This window comes from Fusarium poae, chromosome 2, assembly GCF_019609905.1.
Source record: "Fusarium poae strain DAOMC 252244 chromosome 2, whole genome shotgun sequence".
In the NCBI taxonomy this organism is placed as follows: Eukaryota; Fungi; Ascomycota; class Sordariomycetes; order Hypocreales; family Nectriaceae; genus Fusarium; species Fusarium poae.
Genome location: NC_058400.1, coordinates 1,926,743 through 1,948,677, shown reverse-complemented (window position 1 = coordinate 1,948,677; position 21,935 = coordinate 1,926,743). Strand labels below are relative to the sequence as shown.

The following is a 21,935-nucleotide window of genomic DNA, read 5'->3' as shown; positions in this document are numbered from 1 at the left end:
GATCAAGGATTCCTTGTTGGTTGATCTTACTTTTGCGTATAAAAATAAGCCAACTTCACTGCCCGAGTTTGTTGCAGGGTTGTTCCTAAACAAACTAATTGCCAAATTTGGTGTGCTGATTTGAGTCTACAGCCAATCATGTTTTGAAGGAATAACTAAACTACAAACAACTGAATCCTTCAATTGTCGCTTTCCGTAAGGCCCGATCTCCGTTGGTGTAAGCAGAAAGAAATAAACGGAGACATTAGCCATGTACCGGATCAAGAACAATGATGAAATAACACATATCTTCAATGACTCAAAAAAAAAAAACTTGTTGTCAGGCGGGGCAAACGGGCGTGCGATAAGACAACATAGATACAACGTAGACGGTTGCGTACGCGGGTGGCGGATTGGCGAATGCAAATACGGGGATTTGAGCTTGTTTTATGGAGTTTATCAAAAGAATGTTTACTTGATACGAGGTCAGTGAGCGCATGAACAGCGTCATGTTTCATTCTCGATTGAAACGTGTTTTATTAAACCCATAGTCACTAGTCATGTCAAGATGTATTTTTAGTCTTTCACATGTAGAATATCGTCATATCCTACCATCCAGTCTTGATTAATTGAACCCTAATTTAACGGATATAATAACGCAAACAATTAATGCGGGGGAAAGAGAAGAGTGGCTGTGAATACTCATGTCATTGCGGATCCTTCGGAGAGACAAAGAGCGAAACAAGACACGAGACGCGACCGTTGAAGGAGCGAAATGGTGTGCGTATTGATTTCTAGTCCAACTCTGCAGCCTCTTTTTCATGCCGTCGGGGCCGAAGGCGGAAACATCGGAGGACAAGTTCAAGAAATGGTGTTTGCGAGAATCCATCCATTGGTTATTCGACAGATCGACATCATGGCATATGCGTGTGAGATGCCCGAGAATAAGCCATGCATACGTAACAGTAACAGTGTAGTATTGTGGTATTATCTAAACAGACCCTGAAATCTTACCCCGGCTTGCAACAAATTTGGGGCTTAGCCAAGCCATCGCTATCTAAACGTAGGCATAATACGCCGCTCATTCTTTTTTCACTCCTCGTCGACTTCGATATCACGGTGCCGAAACCCGACAACAGGAATCCGACACCGTAGGCTCAGGCTACTCAATACCACACTGATGCTTGACAGAGCCATCGCAAGAGCTGCCCACACAGGATCTAGCTTAACATGTTCCCCGCCGGAAGTTACCACGGGATAGAAACATCCAGCCGCAACAGGCACAGCCAGCATATTGTACACAAGGGCCCAAGCAAAGTTGATGCGAATGCGACGAAACACGGCACGGCTGAGATCCAGGAGCGTGACGACAGCTGTCAGCTGCGATGTTGCGAGGACAAAGGCTGCGCTACTAATGGCCACGTCGCTTCCTGTTCCTATGGCGATGCCTACATCGGCAGTGGTGAGCGCGGGGGAGTCGTTGATTCCGTCGCCGACCATGGCGACAGTTGCGCGTTTGGACGTCGACCCGCTTGCGTGGAGAGAGGCTTGGAGTGATGAGATTTTGGCTGCTTTATCTGAAGGGAGAACCTCTGCTAGAACATTAGACGAGGGAATGCCTACGCGCTGCGCCACCGCGCGGGCTGTCGTAACGTTGTCACCAGACAGCATCCAAACTTGTATACCTCGTGAGATCAATGCTTTGATCACGGGCGCGGTTTCGCGGCGGATGGGATCTGAGATGGAAAGTGCCGCTACCAATGTCCAGGCTTCAGCCGTTGATGGCCTTGTGGCGACCAAAGCGACAGACTTGGCCTCGGATTTCCAGGTGTCGAGAAGTGAACAGACGTGAGGCGAGATAGTGACAGAAAAGTCTCGCATAAGCAATTCGTTGCCAATGGCCATGTCAGTTTGGCCATCGACACCGTTGAATGAGGCTTTCATGCCTCTCCCGGCCAACTCTTCAAGGTTGGTAATGTTGCCGGCCGGGGCATCACCACAAAATGAAACAATCGCCTTGGCTATAGGATGGCTGCTGCTCTCCTCCACAGCTTTGAGCGCAGAAAGAAGCGTTTGACGCTCCTCATCATTAGATGGCGTGTCCGGAAAGATGATGGAGTCGGTAACCTGCGGCTCTCCTCCCTCGGTGAGAGTACCCGTTTTATCAAACACGACGCAATCAATGTTGCTCGCCTTCTCAAACGCCTCACCACCACCTTTGGCAAGAATACCGTGATTAGCCGCGATACCACCTCCGACAAAGATGGCCGTGGGTGCTGCCAGGGCAAGGCCACAAGGGCATGCGACAACGAAAACAGCAATAGCAAACTGAAGAGCAAAGACAACTGAGCCACCAGAAGAAGTTGCTTCGTGATCAGGGATACCTCCGACAAAGCCAACCACCATCCAGACAATCCAGGTAAGAACAGCAATGAGAGTGATAACAGGCACGAAATACGTAGTCAATAGGTCAGCAATTTGTTCGATGGGGGCTCGTTTTGTCTGTCCCTCTCGAACGATCTGAACGATTTGATCGAGCATTGACTTCCCAGAGGTACCAGTGACACGCATAACAATCGCCGCTCCTTTGTTGATAGTACCAGCAAAAACTTTGTCTGCTTCCTCTTTCTTGATAGGACGTGACTCGCCAGTGAGACTCGACTCATCAAAGTTAGTTTCCCCACTGACGACAATACCATCAGCAGCTGGAGACGCACCGTGAGGCACGCGAACCAGATCTCCAGAGTCGAGTTGATCGACAGGAATAGTACTAGTTACTTGGTTCCTAGAAGAATCCTTCTCGAGAAGTAGGGCTGTTGTTGGCCGAAGCTTGCCCAACATCTCAATCGCATCACCGGTTTTGGACTTGCTGTATGCCTCGATGAGCCTGCCTGCGAGCAGGAACAGCGTCAAAAAGACAACAGAATCAAAGTACATTTCGGCTCCAGATCCATGATGATTGCGGCTAGATGCAGCCGCGGTAATCATCTGTGCGACCGATGATATGTAGGCGATGCTGGTACCCAACGAAACAAGCATATTCATGCTGCCAAATCGGTAGAAACGTTGCATAACGGGCATGCGGCTTTCCGAACGCCACATTGTTCGTACTTCTTTGATTGCTCTGATATGAAACACATCAGCAGCAAAGAAGTAGACCGGAGTAGCGAGGATAAAAAGTGCAATGTCGAGGCGGCTCAGCCCAGAGACCCAGGGTTTCATAAGGTACATCTTTCCGTGGTTCGAATCGGGAAGTAAGCTCATGTATACTATTCCGAGGACGAAGGTGGGTACAGCAAAGATAAGTGTAAGGATCTCGCGGCACAACAGCGCTCTTTGGTGCTTGGCTCTGATAACTCGAGATCGCTCTTCGAGTGTTGGAGGGTGATAGATAGATGCTTTAAGAGACCCATCAGCTGCTTCAATGGCACGCAAAATTTGTCTGATGGTGAAAGCAGGAGCATTAGGGGTATATCGAATTCTTAAAATGGGATTTTGAACGGTTGGCTCTTTTAGGATTTGAAGCCGGTCCGGGGCAAGACTTTTGAGTGTTGTGACGATTCGTGGTGGGCATCTCGAGCAGAATATACCATCAACGCGGACCTCGACCTCACGCTCATCGACTGATGCTTTAGTATCTTGCAGGTTGACAACCTGGTCGATTGCAGCTTCGTATCCTAGATCTTCGATGGCATTTACGACCTCTTGAGCCCGGTCCCCGCCGGTATATTCGATTGCTGCGCTGTTTGATACAAGGTTGACAGAAATCTTTGTGACCCAGGGATATTTTTCAATCTCCTGTGTGATTGTATTGACACAAACAGCACAAGTCATGCCGCCAATAGAAAGTGTTACTCTGGACGACGGATCGGGAGCTGTGTCAGTGACAACACTTTGTAAGGGATAAGGTGCAGAACCACGTCTCATAGGAGTATCAGATACGCTTGAAGAAATCCTCACCAGCTGTCGCTTATTATCTGATGGGAAAGACTGCTGCGTATGTCTCTCGAGCCTGCATGCCTCGCAGTTCTCGAGGTGAGCTTCACGAGCCCTTTCGAGTGCAAGCTGTGAAACTTGTGGGCGCCAGAACTGAAAGAATGAATCTAGCCAGCCATCAGAGTGTTCTGCAACGTGGCTGCTTTCCCCATCCACTTGCGAAATGTGGTGGAGATCATTTGCAGAGTTTGCAGTGGTGTTGATGCCGCACACATCAAAGCCGGCTTCCTGAAGGACTCTTTGCATGCTATCAACAGAGGCAAAGGAACTGTCTTTGTGCTCAATTGTGACGACAGAAGTGACGAGATTAGGAGAAACCCATAGTACGCAGCCGCCGAATGTATCGTGTAATAGAGAGCGGATCCGGGTGACGCAAGTTGGGCAGTGAAGGTTGCCCAAAAGAAAGGAGGTCGTGACAACAGGCGATAGAGACGACATGTTTATGGTGTTTGTCATGGTTGAGAACATGTGTTGTGTTGCGTCTGTGAAAGGTATTGAAGGTTTATAAATAATGTGTTTAGTGAATAGAGTTGACAGGCAAGGCAACTGTGACAGGAAAATACGCGCGAGAGTTTGGTATCAAAAAAAGACGGGGGAAAAAGTATATCTAATCTTGGTGAATAAGGATGAGAAGTTCTGTTTGTCTCGAGAGGCTTCCAGAGCTGGTATTAAATATCAAGGGGTCGTGATCAGAAACCGCACAAATGTCGCAAATGATGACTCCATCGTCATGATTGCTTTGTCACTAATTTGGTGCACGGTTGGTGATGTATACTCAGAAACTTTGTCTGATTTAGTATTTCAAGACCGACTGAGTTTGCATGTATTGCGTCATGTATAAAAGTGATAATAAAGGTAAAATGCCTCTCCTTCTGATAACGATAAATAATTTTCTTCTTTTTCTTGAAGCAGAAAGGTCGAGTGCCAGTCGTTGCTCCTTCCCTAGGTACGTCTCTTCTCGGTGAGAGCAAGGTGAGGCAAATGACACTAACCCAAATATGGCAAAGCTCAGATGCGCGGTTTGTGCTGCCAATCACTTACTATGTAGTCTAGTAGCCGCGGTCTGTGCCTGCGTTAATTGTGCGTCGCGCTTTGACTTCAAAATGTGATTAAATTGATTACCAGGTAGTTAAACATAATGAAGAAGAATATGGAAGATGAACAGGAACTAGGCTTGAATGAATATATATGACAATGGAGTGATCACCAGAGAGAACATGATTCACTTCAACCAAAGCAAAGATGCGGTACGACTTGGAGCATTTGGGTCTTCTAGCAGGCAAAACACATAGTAAAAAGGCCGATCTAAGTTAAGTTATAGGCCCTAAGTTGTAAAAATGACAGCCAGAGCCTGGTCTAAAAGAATAAACTGAGTTTCTGTTTCGTCTCTTTTGCTTGCACGGGTTAACCTTTCTGATACCCCAAGGGTCATGGCTCCTGAGAATAGGAGTTAGAACCCTCTGGTTTGCATCAAAGTGTAAACATATAAAATATATGACGAGAAAAACGTAGACTGCATAGTAGGTAGATAGTCTGGCAGTCCAAAACAGCGAGAAGCAAACTACCTGTATTTTAGCCAAGACTTTTTGGTGAATCTATTAGCAACGTAGTTGACGAAAAAATGGCCCGACTCCCAAAACATCCTTTCTTTATCAGTCGTACTTTTGCTTGATAAAAGGCGCATGGATCCGTCTCCATCAGTCGATGGATCTCCCGACATTTGCGTCCCCCTTCTTTCTCTTCGTGTGTGGCCAAAGCTTGGTCTATATATGTCTTTGGACGGCTTGACGGATGTCAACGGAAACAGTATTGAATGCCGAGAGACCCCCATGCCGGATATTTCTTATGGATACCAGTATCAGGGCCTATCGGCGGTGAACATAGCTGCTGACTGTCCCCCTTTTTCGCATCGGGTCATTGCATTCTAGGGCCGTATACACATGTATGCATGCATATTCACTGAAGGAAACAGTAACTGCCATTCTACCATCGTAACCATATTGAATAACAGCTGTAAGCGAGAGATGCCTGTAACTCCACGTGTCCAAGCTTTCATCGACTCCAGGAAAATGCGGAGAAGTTCATGACAATCAACATTTCATTACGTACAGTCTCACTTCATCATGTTAGAAGAAGCAAGAAGCGTCGATGGGCTGCGGGGGATCTAACCAACTGTGCAGGAATATCTTGGCCTTCGTCTGGGGGAGGGGCGAAAGGTCAAGGCAAGAGACGGCTATGAGCGGGTTGTCAGCAACTTGGCTCACTTGTCAGACTGACCCCAATAAGCTTTCCAGCTCTCCAATTCCTTGACCAACCCTCCTATAGGACCTTGTTCCATTGACCTTCCAAGACTTTTCCAAGACTTTTTGCACATGCCCTTTACGGACGATCAGTCTCTCAATCTCACTACCTGCCAAGCTTATGACGCCCGCAGGCGAATTGTACCGCTTATCTGGTCTTGTGCTGTGATTTCAAGTTTCCTTCTTTTTGCAACACCATCAACACCAGGCTGCCCAGAATCTCATATTGAGATAAACTGCTCCAGGGAGGCAAATGATAGCGCGCCAGTGCACGATTGCATAATTCCCCAATCGGTTGGATCAACGACGAGTCAAGTAACCTTGTTTACCTACTTTATTCAGCGGACACAAGTGGATATTCAAACGTAATAACTCAATCTTCCGCGGGGTGAAATAGCGGCTTTTAAACAAAAGGATATCAGTTGCACCTCTGCTCTGCACTCCGTGTCGGTATGCTTCACCGTGATGGCCGTTAGGCTTGGGGTCCGTGTTACTTGTTGGATGCAGTATTGTCCGGACGTTGGACCAAAGCTGGATAAGCCTCAACAACCATGATCCATCTGACCATGTCCAAATGCCTCCCTCGGATGCATGAGACACTGCAGTAGACAAATCCTCAGGACTGTGTAGGTCATAGGCTGGTTGAAGTCATTGGTACTCATAACCAAGTAAGCCATGGACCGACAGCCCCCATCTGTCGACATAAGGCGTGCTATTTCCTTCCGAATTAAGTTCTGGAACCTTTTGGAGACAGGTTACTCCAACTAAACAGGCCCTCACTGCGCTTCATCGGCCACCTTTACAGTAGTTTATTTCGGGCGGAGCCTTGATCCGGTTACGCTGAGTCGCCTCATGCGGTTATTGTTTGGATGATCATGCCCGGTTATCTCCAAACGCTGCGCACGCATAGGCAGACATCATCATTTGGGTAATTGCCATGCCTGCGAAAAGTACGATTTGCTTGAGCGTTCTGACATCAAAACGACCAGATGGCTCCGAGACAATGGTCGACATGGGGTTTCGATGGAACGTAGTAGTCATGCGCGTGAGTAATGATCCAAGACACGGTCGGCCAAGAAGACGGGGTACATGATATATCCACAAGATGGACTCAGGCATTCTCTCTTTTGTTCAAGTTGTTACCTAACAAAAAGAATTAGCCGCCAGGCCAAATGGTGAGATCAATCCAGGCAATAGCTAATTTCGGGTACGGTAAGAAGCAGAAACGACGCAGGACATACCGGGGTCTTGGTTTAGACTCAAAGCTCCACCCCCAGGGGGCTATAGGGGCGGGTAGGCGGACCTTGCACGAATAGCAAGGCCCCGACTTGATTCCTCCAACGTCGAGGCCCTCAGTACCACAAGCTTTGGAAAGACAACCGTGAGTGCGGCAAGCCTTTAATTACAGTACTGCACATATTGCCACGATATGCCGTTCGCAGTACGAGTGACTGGGTATTTCTGTTAGTCAGCCTTTATCCAAGGCACCGCTAGTCGTGTTCTGTACTACGCGATGCGTCCAGTAATTCCAGACGCCATCGCATTTTTCGTCATTTGGCAAAATTGATCTGCCATAACCCAAGACTTCTATCTCCATCGGTAACCAGTGAGCTCTATTTCTCGGCGTCTTATCTCATGGAAAAGATAGAGAATATGCGTATGGAGAACCGACCGGGTCTCCGCACTGCGTTATCAAGTCTTGGTATTTCGTAAAACATGCAACCTGTTTGCATGGACCAGAAGCTTGGCCAGATAACATAAACATTCGTCCCCATCTGTGCAGTTTTCATATCTGAAGCGTGGGGCTCGTTCTCCGTAATGTATGGTACTCTGTCGTGTGTGGCGCCTTGGCTTTGAGTGAATGTACAACATGTTATCGGCTGTGAGACTGCCTCAAGGTCTTGGCTTTCTTGGCTCTTCGTCTCCAACGACTCGCCTGCCTGCACTCCCTGTTGGCATCGTCGCCTCCTCGGGCAAATCCCAATCCTCAATCAACAGATGCTCTTGGATTTTCTCCACAATGTCAGCCAACGAGTGATTCTCCATCGGTCTACCCGGGCACCCCAGGTTATCAATACCAAGGAGTTGATGCTTGTCCTCTTGGCACTGAAGAAAGAATTTCGTAACGCTCACCTTCTCTTCTCAGCCAGGCCAAGCCTCGAGCGCTTTTCTCCCGTGTGTTCAAGCTGGCTTGGCGATGGGGTGTACCATGAGCTATAAATGATGGCAAGCCCTCTTAGAATTTTGCTCAGGTTCCCATTATCCGTTCTTGCCTCCTCTTTCACTCATAAACCAGCTCTTTAGCAAACCTCTTGCTGTTCGTATTTAAACAAAGTCAAGCCAAGCTTGCTTCTGTTGCAATGGCTACCAAGGAAGCCAAGGGGATGCCTGAGGAGTACCCGGTTCAGGTGCCCACCAACTCGAGCAGTGATCTTCCTCGTGGTTCTATCATGGAGGAGGAGGTCATCAAAAAGCCTTGGTATAATGGCTTCAAGCAGCCTGGCCACGCTCTTCAGATCATCACCGCCGCCGTTCTTGCCATCGCTATTGGTGTAGTTGTCGCTACCCAGGTTGATGAGATTCCCGAGACTGCCATCACACTCCTCGGCATTATTGGTAACCTCTGGTTGAGAGCCCTCAAGGCAGTCGGTAAGTTTGCACAGATAACCTGTGTTGCTGAAGAACCGTGACTGACAATTAGCCAGTCCTTCCACTGATCGTTTGTTCCATGTTGCTTGCTATAACCAGACTTCGACAAATGTCCAACGGAGGTTCGTTGCTTGCAAAATGGACTGTGGGATACTACATCATCACCACCCTCCTTTCCATCACGGTCTCGTGTATCATGCAGGGCCTTGTCTGGTCCAAGCAATACACTGTGGTCGCCAACACGCCTTTGGATGAGAGCGATAAGTCTCTTCCCGATACCGAAGAGCGTCCAGTAGCTATTGTCGTTCGAGACATGTTCTATTCCTTTATCCCGGCAAACATCGTAGCTGCCTTAGCGAACGATGAGCTCCTCGCCGTCATCATTGTTGCCATTATTGTTGGATATCTCATCGAGTCCCCTCATTCGCCCATCATCCGAGTCGCCGAAGAGATCGAGCGCATGATCACCAAAGTCATCAACTTCCTCATTGCAATGGCTCCCATCGGTGTCTTCTTCCTTATTCTGCCCAACTTGATGAGGCTCGACATTGGTAAGATCGGCTCAAACTTGGGTATTCTCATTGGCGCCACCTTGTCCACCATGCTCATCCACATCTTGGTCGTTGTGCCCATCATCTTCTTCGCCTTCACTCGAATGAACGCCTATTCCTACTGGATCAAGATCTCGCCGGCTTGGATCACGGCTTGGGGATCGGCTTCCTCTGCTGCTACTCTTTCGGTCACCCTTCGATGCGCCAAGGAGCGTGGCATCCCTGCCATCATCTACAAGTTTGCTTGTCCCCTTGGTTGCCTGATTAACATGGACGGTACTGCCATCTACCTCCCTGCTGCATGTGTTTTCCTGGCTTCCACCCAAGGCATAACACTGGCACCCACCGCATATGTCATTGTTGCTCTTCTGTCGACCTTGGCTTCGATTGGTGTCTCTCCCATCCCCTCTGCCTCGCTTGTCCTCTTGATCATGATTGCCCGCTCGGTCAACGTTGAGGTCACTGAAATGTACGCTGTAATTGTTGCCATCGACTGGCTCCTTGACCGCTTCCGTACCGCGATCAACGTCTCTGGCGATCTGTTCGCTGTCATGATCATTTACAAGCAGACCGGAATTGAGGATCCTCCGGAGGTTATCGAGCAGACCGCCCAGGAGACTGATGCGCAAGAGAAGGATGCAGCCAATCGGGTCTAGATTTGGACCTGATAGGTTTGCTGAATGAAGAATGAATAATTTATAGCCGGCGTTGTTGTTTCTGGAATACCATATCGTATATAGTTGAAGAGCTGAATTTATCACTGTCTTTAACACAAATAATAAGTTTCCAAATTATCAATTTTGTGACTCATATGGTTGACATCTTGTCTGAAGCAGGTGAATGTGATGACTCGTTTAAGCCAAGAACATCGGACAGGGAAGGCACTGATGGACAGAAAGCTTGGCCTTTTGATCTGTCTTGGAAAACGGCCAGGTTCAGTCCATTGTGTGGGGAAGATTCTTGGCGGAAGAATAATTCAATGAGAGATCAATAAAAATCTATTGAGAAGTAGAAAATGAACGCCTTGGTATCTTTATGACATATTTTTATGCGTTATGCTGACTTGAGGCAACATCGCGGTGCTGAAGAACAGGCAGGAATAAAAACACTGAAGATGGGGGATGAACAAGAACAAAAGAGTTGGATAAAACATTTCTTGGCGCGAGGGTCCTTCCTGCCTACTTATAGAGTGAATGAAAGCGTGTAAGAACTTGCTTGTACTCCGTAAAAGAATTGATAATGCCTGTAGTCTAATCTAAAACAGGTAGGTACATAGGTGACCACTCTTATCAGTTTCCTCCAGCCACTTCTAGACCCTCAAAGACCAGAGGCACACCTTCCGCGTAGCACTTACCCAGAAGGTACCTACCCCATTCGCAAAGATAGGTAGGTAGGTACCTATAATAATACATCAGCACGCGATGGTGGATGATTACAAGTGCTGGTAGAATAAAAGATAACATAGAATCGACTTGATCAAGGACATATCTGTCGATCTAACAAAGAAGTCCATGCTGGCTTTCAAGGTCGATATAGCCTTTGAAATGCCACATTCTCCAATATCCTCGATCCATTCAAATTCAAGATACCATTACCGCCTGCTTCCAACTTTTTATCGTACCGTCCCATTGCTATCCCAGTCAGAAAAGGTCCAAGTCGTTCAGTTGGACTGTGCATGGAATGAAACATCGTCCGTATAATCGGTCCAAGAACTAGATCAAGAGCATTGTACACCATACCAGGATTGGGAATGTGCGGCTTGATCGCGCCGTGATTGGAAGCGTCTACATGGCAAGGACGTACAGTCTCGACATGAAATTTTGACGTGCGTAGCTCAGATAGTTTCCTCTCGGCTTCTCCCTTTACACGCCCGAATAGTGACGTGAATGGTCCTGGGCTTGTGGTCGCACCGTAACCAGAGACGTATATGAAGCGAAAGGGCTCCTCAGCGGGTGACAGGGTGGAAAGAGCCTCAGCAGCAGCGAGAGGGAAGTCTCTTGTGATGGTGACATATTCTCTGTTGCATTCTGTCAGTCAAATGTTATATTCTTCGATCTAAATGAAATGGCTTAGACGAACTCTTTTGTCACCTTGAGTTGGCTGATCCCTAATGCCCAGACTACCCCGTTTGCGCCTTGCAGCTGCTTTAGAACTTGAGGCTCGTACTTGGTAAAATCTTTGTGGATTATCGTATTGACTCTCGAATCTTTCTCCGCCAAGGGCACTGGTCTTCTGCTCAAGATGGAGATCTTAGTGACCTCTTTCGACTTGAGCATAGCATCTAGCACGCTGGAGCCAACAAGGCCTGTAGCACCAGTGAGAATTAGATGCATGGTTATTTTATTCAGTTTGAAATAGTAGCTCAATGACCAATTGGAGGGGAGAATAAATATGAGTTCCGGATGTCAAGATCCAGACTCGATTTTAGTACTAGCTTTGAGATTATATACTGCAACAAACTCCGCCGTGAGCGGACTACAGAACCCCGAGTATTTTGTTTCAGTATGGACTCACTTATTAGCGTTACAGTAAGCGGGTTCCAATACACGCAACATTGACGAATATGATCTATCTCCATGACGGATTCCGGATTTAACATTCACTAAATCCGACCTTGTGTATAACTTGTAGAGATTAAGTGCATTTAGTGTCAGATAAGTGCATCTATCCCATTAAAGAATCATTGATAATGCATTTCGAGTATTCTTTTGTGTAAAGACAAGTAAAGATTGAATGGGAAGCAATGTCTATAAGTAAAATACAAATCGCTATCGAGGTATATGTGTGCTACCAGTACCAAACGCCATGCTACATCATTGTCTACAGTCTAATTTTGTTCTAACGGAGCCAGGGTCATCGAAGAGGTTTTGAGAAAATCACTTGGTTTGAGCGAAGTTGTTGTTGTTGGCAATTCGGTTGGGTGAGCCACGACGCGAACCTTGAATCTTGTTGTTGGTGGCATACTTCTTGATGAAGTTTGTCGTCGACTTGACTCCAACGATGCCGTAAACTGATTGGGCATACAGGACAAGACCAGCGACGTGAGGACAGGCCATGGATGTACCATCTTGGATGTAGGTACCGTTGTCGCTCAGCCACGAGGCAGAAACGATATCGACGCCAGGAGCCATGATGTCAACTAAGGAACCATAGTTGGACCAGTCGGGAATCTTCCAGTTGTTGTCAATGGCTCCAACAGTGATGGCCTGAGGGGCAGAAGAAGGGGATGTCAGACTGGCAGATTTGCCTTGGTTACCTGCAGCGACAACGATGACAACACCAGCCTTGGCGGCATTCTTGATGATATCATTGAGAGCACCAGAAACACCGTTGACACCGAGAGATAGGTTGATGACGGAAAACTCTTGGCGCTTCTTCTTGATGATGTCGTTGACAGCCCACTCAATACCGGTCATGATGACTGACAGATCGGCCGAGTCACCTTGGAAGACTTTGACAGAGATGACCTTGGCCTTCTTAGCGACGCCATAGGTCTTACCAGCAAGGATTCCAGCGACGTGAGTACCGTGTCCGAGACGGTCGGTGAAGTCTCTCCTGAAAGCTGTCCAGCCGTTCTTGGCACGACCCTGGAACTCCTTGTGGGTGGTGCGCACACCACTATCGACGAGGTAGGCGTACGAGGAGGAGCCACTCGACTTATGATAGTAGTAGTTATTGAAACCCATCTTGCGGTGTGAGATAGTTCCGAGTCCCCATGTGCTGGGTGTCTGGTTGACCTCATCTCTCTTTTCAAGGGATTCCTCGTCATCATCTCCATCGCTAGGCTGTTCATCTTGACCTGTCTCTGTTGAGGGTTGCGCGGGCTGTTCTTGTCGCTTGCTTGGTTTCCATGTTAACTGAACTCGTTGATCAGGCTCAACGTGTGCCACCTGCTCAAATTGTTAGAGACATATCCTCGCTCTCATGGTAAAAGGCTCTTACAGCTGAGCTTTTCTTGATCTCCTTTATTGTTTCAGGATCGAAAGTACCAGCGTAGCCTCGGAAACCAGCTTCAGTCTCAAATGTCTTCTCAACACCGTTATCGCTATCGCGCTTCTCGAGACCACGTTTCTCGAGACTTCGTTTATGAACGTCACCAACCCATTTCATATGAGCCTTGATTGTGGGTGGCTTAATCTCAGACTTGAGTGTGATGATGTAGCTGTCGGGGATTGCACTGTCAAGGCCCTCTGGTGTTGTGGGAGCTGCTAGGGCACAGCCAAAGAGCGTGGTCGCAATAACTGCGAAGGTCTTGAGTTGAACCATGTTCAAATATATGTAATAAGGAGAGACAAGAGTTGGTACAAAGAATTGCTTAATAAAAATGAGAGTGTTGGTTTGGAGAAGAAGATCCAGGTTTCAGTCTGGACGTTCTTGTTTTGGACTTAAGTACGAACCAGGAATACCGCTAGAAGCTCTCGTCTGGAATGTATGTAGTTGTAAAGCTTCTACAGACGAACAGTACGAAACCCTGGATGGCTTCGATATTGCCGTCCGTTCCAAATCTTAGCAAGCGCCTCATCGTAACCGAATACCTGTTACTCCGCCACGCTGACGCAGGAACAATGTATTCTAAAGGTTAGGAACTGGATAACTCCACTGGCCATAGCTCTAGCCAGGAATTAGTGAACAAATGGCTATACATGGTTGGCTTGTCATGCTCGGTTGGTGTTAGCAAGCACATTCCTGTATGTACGGAATTGGGGAGTCGATGCTCATCTCATGCATGAATCGTTCGGTGGCGCTCCTGATTTCCAGGAACCGAGTTCCTTGCCCGAGTCGAATCGCGTGGTCTTTAAGTTGTCAACCATTTGAAGGCAAGGTCATTGAGTTGAGTGGCCAATGAGGTTAGGGTGTGACCCGGAAATGGTATAAGTCCAGGTTAGAGTTCGCATCCTTGCAGTCTGGTCCTGATAGATTTGAGCCGCATTCCTTCTTACATTAGCAGAGTCATGTAAAATTCTCCGGCAAGTTTGCTAAATGATGCAGGATTGTGTTTCCCAGTACGGTTGAGAACTAGTAACTGACGATGCCGATATTTCACGGGCTTCCAAATACGACAACCGGCAGGCGTCTACTGACTGCCGCAAAACTGTTATTCCAACTTTCGGGAACTTCCATATTGAGAGAGTCTTATTTAACTAAATGTAGCTAGAACGTTGGACTTGGAGTTTGCAACTTTCCGTTATGGTTCGCCACTTGCGCAATGAGAATGACTGTCAGCCGAAGATCCAGACCCTGATCTATTGTTTGTTGGTCAGAGATTCCGGTCCCAAATTCACAACTACACGTGAAACAAAGCAGCTAGTTTCACAGTATCTTCTTTGGCTAGTTAAATGTGCGACATGCTGGGCAAAACACAGTTACAACAGCACTTTTCCGGGTTTGCCTTGTCAAAACATCACAGACATGATGACACTCAACATTCATATTCGTATGCCCTAATAAAGATCTACAATTAATTGTTATGATCACAGCTCTTGTTCTGTAATACTAGTGTACCATTTGGTGTGCACGATCGTGACCACAGCAAGAGATAGATTTGCATGTTTGCGGAAATAACAAAGTTCGCCAGCCAGTCTACTCTAGGATTTCGTTGACATACCTGATAGTGAAAGCTTCATCTGAAGATGTTTAGATTGTGTTTCAAGGCAAATAGAGCATGTGCTCTTCCCAACTAGCTGAGTCGGAACTATGACTGCCAAGCTTCCTACATGACAAACGTGATATTCGCGGCAGGCAAAAAAGACCAAGACTTTCACAGGAATTCAGTTGTGCGTATAGTATGATAGAAAGCACAACACCCTCATGGCCTCATCTCTATTATCCATATGTTGCCACTTTAGCGTCATAACAGGATCAGCAGTCGAGCCTCTAGACGGGCGCAACTGGTCTAGAATGCCATCACCAAGAAACCTTCTTCAGACCTTTGACATCTCACGACACAGTCTTGGCGCGCTTCTCAACACAGTGATACCTTTTATACTGGAATGGAGTAACTATATTGACTCTTTCGTAGAGAGTCATCATGTGCTCGACTTGGACGATGTTTGTTTTGAAATTCAGATCTAATCGAATGCTTCTAGTCCTTTACAGCTATCTTGGCCTTGAATGTATGGTTAACAGATTGCTCTCGACATATATCAATCTTACGTGGTTGAAATTCGCAACACTCGTGCGGCTTCAAACAAGAGTTGAACGGTCAACCTGGTTGAGTAGAGGTGCAAAGATAGAGGCTATACTCACAACTCTTCTTATACACGAAGCCTGTTGTTTGTGAGATATTTTAAATCTTCTTAGATCTTCAAACATCAAAAGACAATATATATAAAAACCGTTGTGTTTCGGCTGACTTTCCTCTCCATGGCCCAAACCATGTTCAGCTCTTATGGTATGTTTTGTGTTTCCCATCGGGCACTTATACTTTCTATATATCACCTCAGCTCCTTAGCCTTGTACACCCTAATTGCTATACAAGTTTCGAAATGCCACAAATAACAAGTATACTGATTGCAACGCAAAGTAAGGCAACATGAGACTTTTGACATTGATCAGTTGTTCCTGAACCACACAAGAACACCCGGAAATAGTGCCTGGAACTCTATAACCACACGATACTAAACAAAACAATATGATTGGCTTCTTATCATCTTTAATTTACGGTTTTGTCTCCGATGCTGAATAAGTCAAGGGCGGCAAAATAACGATTGCGACACCGCCGAGTGCCGGTCGGACCCTCGGGGGACCCTAGAGGGAAGAAAAAAGTCAACGGCAGGAGCATCGGGATTTCGGGGTCTCCATGGAGGGGAGGGGCCAGACTCTTACGTGGGGAAGTTACCAAAATAATGGCCAAACAAAGGCAGGAACTGTGGTGTCAATTGCCCCTGCCCTTTTTTGTCATGCAACTTTCCCATCTTGCGACATCGATGTCCTTTCCGAAGTCGGTCTAGTTCAATTGCGTGATTCTGTCAAAGCATCAACAATTCTCAATTCTGTCAAGTCAAACGGCAGCAAAAGAACAAATTGGCGCAATGGAGTTCGCTATCGTTACCGTTGTCCCGTTGAGTCGCCTCCTGGAGGGCTGTACTTCTTCTTCTACTCCGCCGCTCGTTCTCTTCCCTCCTCCTTAGTCTCTCTCTTCACTCTGAGCTGAAAGCATCTCAACTCACAGGACTCTTACCTTCAAGATGCCTCACCAAGAGTCGGCTCCTGTGGCCAAGACCAACTCTGCTGACTTCACCAAGCTGTCGTCCAGCCTTCCTTTTGGTCAGCAGGTTTCTCTATCTTCCATCTCCGGCCCGACATATGTGACTGCCCAGCTTCTCGTCCAGCAGATCGCATACAAGTTGTCCGACAAGATCTTCTCATACTCTCCCGAGACCTTCGACCTCGATATCGCACTCAAGCAATGGGCCTCCCAGAACGAGAAGAACATCCACGGATACTCCACTGAGGTTCTGCCCCTCCAGACCCGAGTCGGTGCTGGTGCGCTCGCCCTGGGTTACATCTTCTCTCCCGACTTCGATGTCACCAAGCGCCACATCCCCCAGTCTCTGGTCGCTCCCTCGGGCAGCCTTCAGCAACTTCGCGGTACTCTCGACCAGCTCTCTCTCCTCTATGGCGTCTCCAGCCCCTTTGTTGCCCATGTCGCCGCTCTCGACTACTCCGACAGCAAGGGCTTGGTCTCCAACTACGATGTTGCTCTTCGCCTTGCTGAGGACCTTGGCCTTGGTCTTGTTGCCAGCACCTCTACCTATGAGGCTCAACACATGTCCATCTTTGCGACTCTCCTGGCTACTCTCCTTCCCACTCTTCACATCTACGATGGTGTCCGCGTTGCCCGTGAGACTCTGCGTGTTGTTGATGCTTTGAGCGAAAACGGTGTTGCTGACCTGTACAGCAAGCTCTCTGCTGAGGCTGGCAAGCTCAACACTCGCCTTGACACTGCCGGCAAAGCTGTTGAGCTTCTCAAGCTTTTCAACGACGAGCTTGGCACCGTTTACCAGCCTTTCGAGTACCACGGCCACGAGTCTCCTGATGTCGTTCTCGTTGCCTTCGGCAGCGTCGAGTCTCAGGTTTCCAAGGAGGTCCTGGCCAAGCTCTCCGTTGACGGAGCCAAGGTTGGTGTGGTCAATGTGCGAATCTATCGACCTTTCATTGAGGAGGCTTTCCTCAATGCTATCCCTGCCTCTGCCCGCACCATCGCCGTTCTCGGCCAGGTCAAGGATGAGCTTGCTGTCGAAGACGAGGCTACCCAGTCTGCTCTCTATAGCGATGTTCTGACCGCTGTTACTTTCTCCGGCAAATTTGACAACGAGCCTGAGGTCCTTGACATCAAGTACACCCCTGCTCAGTCTTTCACTCCTCAGGGTCTGGTTGGCACTCTGCACAAGATCTTCAACAACGACGGCGAGGCTAAAAAGCTGCCTTCTCTCGTCCAGGCTCAACAGTTCACCTTCTGGGACCTCGACAGCTCTCCCGCTCTCAACTCCCCCAGTGTGATTGGCAGCCTCCTCTCCCAGGAGTCTACCTCTAACGTCTATGTTAACGAGATCTTTGACAACCTTACCCAGGGTGGTGTTGTCCGCAGTGATCTACGATCCTCCAAGAAGGCTCTCGAGGCTCCCTACGACATTGACGATGCTGACACCATCGTCATTGGTGACGAGAACATTCTCAAGGAGATCGATGTCCTTAAGGGCCTGGCTGATGGTGGCAAGGTCATTATCAAGCTGTCCAACTTCAAGGATGATGAGGTTGAGAAGCGTCTTCCTGTTGCTTTCCGAAAGGGTCTCCAGGAGAAGTCCGCTCATCTTTTTATCCTCGACTCTACCTACTCTCCTGCTTTTGAGAAGGATCCTCTCTTCACCAAGCTCCTTCTTGAGCTGTCTTTCCTGAAGGTTGCTCTTCCTGACTACACCCCTGAGAAGATTGCCAAGCACATCCTGGCTGAGGGTCACCCTCCTACTCTGGAGGAGTCCATCGATGCTGTCGGCCTCTGCCTCCGCCAATTCGAGGTTCCTGCCACCTGGGCCGAGGTTGATACTGACTTTGCTGCCCCCAATCTTCCCGCCACCATCCAGTCCAACAGCTTCGTTGTTCACGACAAAGAGGAGGCTGAAGAGACATTCGAGCTCCGTGACTGGCAAGCTGCTGCCAAGTCTCTCGCTTTCAAGGAGGCTTATGGCACCAAGAACGTTCTGCGCCCTGAGTTGGCTGTCAAGACCTCCACCATCACCGTCAAGGAGAACCGTCGCCTTACTCCTCAGGATTACGATCGAAACATCTTCCACATTGAGTTTGATCTCGGCGACTCTGGTCTTACTTACAAGATCGGTGAGGCCCTAGGTATCCATGCTGAGAACGACGAGGAGGAAGTCGGTCAATTCATCGAGTTCTATGGTCTCAACCCTGCCGAACTGGTCCAGGTCCCTGCTCGTGAGGATTCTAGCCTTCTCGAGACCCGCACCGTCTTCCAGGCTCTCGTCCAGAACGTCGACATTCTTGGCAAGCCTCCCAAGCGCTTCTACGAGGCCCTTGCTGAGTTTGCCACTGATGAGACTGAGAAGCAGAAGCTTGAGGCTCTTGCCAGCCCTACTGGCGCCGAGGACCTGAAGCGCCGCACTGAGGTCGACACAGCTACCTACGTCGACATTCTTGAGGAGTTCAAGTCTGCTCGCCCTAGCTTCCAGGAGCTTATCAAGATTGTCAGCCCCGCGAAGCGCCGAGAGTACTCTATCGCTTCTGCCCAGGCTGTCACTCCCAACTCGGTGTCTCTGATGATTGTCGTTGTCGACTGGGTTGACCCTCGTGGCCGCACCCGTTACGGACATGCTACCCGTTACCTCAGTCGTCTGCCGGTTGGGGCCAAGGTCACTGCCTCTGTCAAGCCTTCCGTCATGAAGCTGCCTACCAAGGACACTGCTCCTCTCATCATGGCCGGTCTTGGAACGGGCCTCGCTCCCTTCCGTGCCTTTGTCCAGTACCGTGCCATGCAGAAAGCTCAGGGCAAGGAGATCGGCTCCATCCTTCTGTACCTTGGTTCTCGTCACCAGCGTGAGGAGTACCTCTACGGTGAGGAATGGGAGGCCTACTTGGCTGCCGGTGTTGTCACTCTTATTGGTTCTGCCTTCTCTCGTGACCAGCCTCAGAAGATCTACATTCAGGACCGTATGCGCCAGACTCTCAAGGAGATTGCCAAGGCCTACGTTCAGGATGAAGGCAGCTTCTACCTGTGTGGTCCTACCTGGCCTGTGCCTGACGTGACCAAGGTTCTCGAGGAGGCTATTGCCCACGAGGCCAAGGCTGCTGGCAAGAAGATTGATCCCCGCAAGGAGATTGAGAAGCTTAAGGAGGAGGGACGATACGTCCTTGAGGTTTACTAGACGATGTGCCTTATTATGATTAATGTCCAAAATGGTGCTCAGTAGTATAGAAAGCATTGAAGCGTTTGAATACAACCGAACATTTGGCTGTTCATGTTATATCTACCCATCCATGAGATATCTAGTGCTCGTATTACATACAGACTTGTCGTATAAGCAACTTGACAGCACGAGTAACTATCAATCGTACCCACGATTTCGATTCGGCTTCTCTTGTCAAGTGCATTTCACATATTGCCAATATTAGGAGTCATCCATATCGTCAAAACCTTTCTTGTGCCTGAGGACTTCCTCCAACCGCCAGGCCAGACTCGTCTCCCTTGATGACCGGGGCATTGGACCTTTACACGCGCGATTACCGGTAAAACTTCAAGTAAAACTTCAAATTGTTATCCGCCTTAACAATATTCACAAGATACTGCCCAACGCCCAAAATCATCTCATTTTGCGGGAGTGGTCTAGACCTCGAGATCGCTTCATCAAAAAAGCAAATATCAGCACAATGAAACCGACTAGTGACCAACGAGAGTGAGTTTTCCGCACTTCTCCGGCGCGGCCAGAGCAAATCTGGAAACCCGAGCTCTGAATTTCCTTTTTGTTCTGGTCCCAACTGTCCCCCTCCCTTCAAGCGAGGGTTGCCGATCGCTTTGGGCATCAACCCTAGACCTGGGTGGTTTTTTACTCGTGTTGAGCCTCAGCCCAACCTGGTGAATGCCCAATATCTGTTCACGTGTAGGACTTTTGGAAATAAAGGGGTTTATTAGGCCTGAACTCTATGAGAAATAAACCGCTCCAGCGGAAATTGTGATGTTGGGGTCGTGAAAAGCCCGATAGCATGGATGCGATACGAAAAGAGCCATCCGAAGCTGAGAGGCTGGAGAGGCTTCAGGTTGCGCTGTCAGGCCGATCCTTTTTTAGGGTTTCAGCGACCGGTGAGGGAGATTGAGATATACCGATGATAGCCTTTTTTTGCTGGTTCATTAGGCTTCCGGTATTGATATGGGTATCCCTCGAAGTCTAATGTGAAATCGATAAATGCAGCTTTATTATGAAAAATAGGGCTCTTAGAGTAACCTTAATCTTACACAAATATAAAAGTAATACCTACTATATAACCTACTTATCTTTCCTTTAATATAAAGATATATAAAAGACTAAATATCTATATTAATTAATTTATTTAGCTTATTACCTTAATCCTTATTATTAACTAACCCTAGCTATAATAATAAAATAATAAATAAATTAAAGCCTATATATAAGAGCTTATAAAGGTCTTACTATTATTACTATAAGTAAAGATTAACTTACTTTAATTATATTATTTACTTAACTATTAATATAATTATAAATAATAATAATATCTATATAAAGGTAAAAGCTATAATAAATATTAATAAATTTAATATTATTTAATTAATTAAAATAGCCTTTTTTAATTATTATTTAATTAAGCTAATTAAACTTATTAATTTAATTAAAAAAGCTAAAAAAAAAAATAAGATATTAATTAATTAGCTAAAAATTAAAAAAAAAACTTTTAAAACCTTAAATAAAGCCTTTAATAATAATAAATATCTATTTTATTAATAAAAAGAATTTCTAAAGGCCTTAAAAAATAAATTACTATATATAGCCTAGCTTAAAGATATATAATAAGAGGCTATAGTAATTATTAAGATACTATTATAATTTAAAAGGGTTAATTAGGTAATTTTATAGGTTAATTAAAGGAAGGTTTTGTAGATTCTTATATAAGGTTTTGGTTACTCTGTGTAAGCAATAAACAAGTAATCGCATAGGCTTCCGGTATATATGTGATGGTACGATATCGACTATAGCCCAGGAGTGCTGTAAGCAAATCTGGAAAGCCGACGGCATAGAGCTGGTCCCCCAGCAATGGAGAAACTCCGAACATCATCTGTTTGGCTGAGACGATGCACGTGCTAGAACGGACATGCATTACGGAGATAGACTATGTGATCAATCAGCTGCAAGTTCTGTCTAGAACTCCACAGTGGCTCATCGTGTTCGATCCTAGATGCTATGCAGGGACGTCTTTACCGAAGTACTCT

General features: G+C 47.2%; 5 protein-coding genes across 5 annotated transcripts; 2 read left to right on the top strand and 3 right to left on the bottom strand.

Moving 5' to 3' along the window:
* Positions 1-1,071: 1,071 nt before the first annotated feature.
* On the bottom strand, positions 1,072-4,443 carry FPOAC1_004573 (uncharacterized protein; the record flags this gene model as incomplete). The annotated part of the gene is made up of 1 exon (XM_044849116.1): positions 1,072-4,443. One exon carries the CDS (start codon positions 4,441-4,443, stop codon positions 1,072-1,074), a length of 3,372 nt encoding a protein of 1,123 aa, XP_044707826.1.
* A 4,192-nt stretch (positions 4,444-8,635) lies between these two features.
* On the top strand, positions 8,636-10,131 carry FPOAC1_004572 (uncharacterized protein; the record flags this gene model as incomplete). Its single annotated transcript, XM_044849115.1, has 2 exons — positions 8,636-8,924; positions 8,981-10,131. The coding sequence occupies 2 exons, from the start codon at positions 8,636-8,638 to the stop codon at positions 10,129-10,131; spliced, it is 1,440 nt and encodes a 479-aa protein (XP_044707825.1).
* Positions 10,132-10,996: 865 nt separating this feature from the next.
* Positions 10,997-11,808, bottom strand: FPOAC1_004571 (uncharacterized protein; the record flags this gene model as incomplete). Its single annotated transcript, XM_044849114.1, has 2 exons — positions 10,997-11,492; positions 11,555-11,808. The coding sequence occupies 2 exons, from the start codon at positions 11,806-11,808 to the stop codon at positions 10,997-10,999; spliced, it is 750 nt and encodes a 249-aa protein (XP_044707824.1).
* A 543-nt stretch (positions 11,809-12,351) lies between these two features.
* On the bottom strand, positions 12,352-13,741 carry FPOAC1_004570 (uncharacterized protein; the record flags this gene model as incomplete). The annotated part of the gene is made up of 2 exons (XM_044849113.1): positions 12,352-13,365; positions 13,418-13,741. 2 exons carry the CDS (start codon positions 13,739-13,741, stop codon positions 12,352-12,354), a joined length of 1,338 nt encoding a protein of 445 aa, XP_044707823.1.
* Positions 13,742-16,662: 2,921 nt separating this feature from the next.
* Positions 16,663-19,860, top strand: FPOAC1_004569 (uncharacterized protein; the record flags this gene model as incomplete). Its single annotated transcript, XM_044849112.1, has 1 exon — positions 16,663-19,860. The coding sequence occupies one exon, from the start codon at positions 16,663-16,665 to the stop codon at positions 19,858-19,860; it is 3,198 nt and encodes a 1,065-aa protein (XP_044707822.1).
* Positions 19,861-21,935: the final 2,075 nt, after the last annotated feature.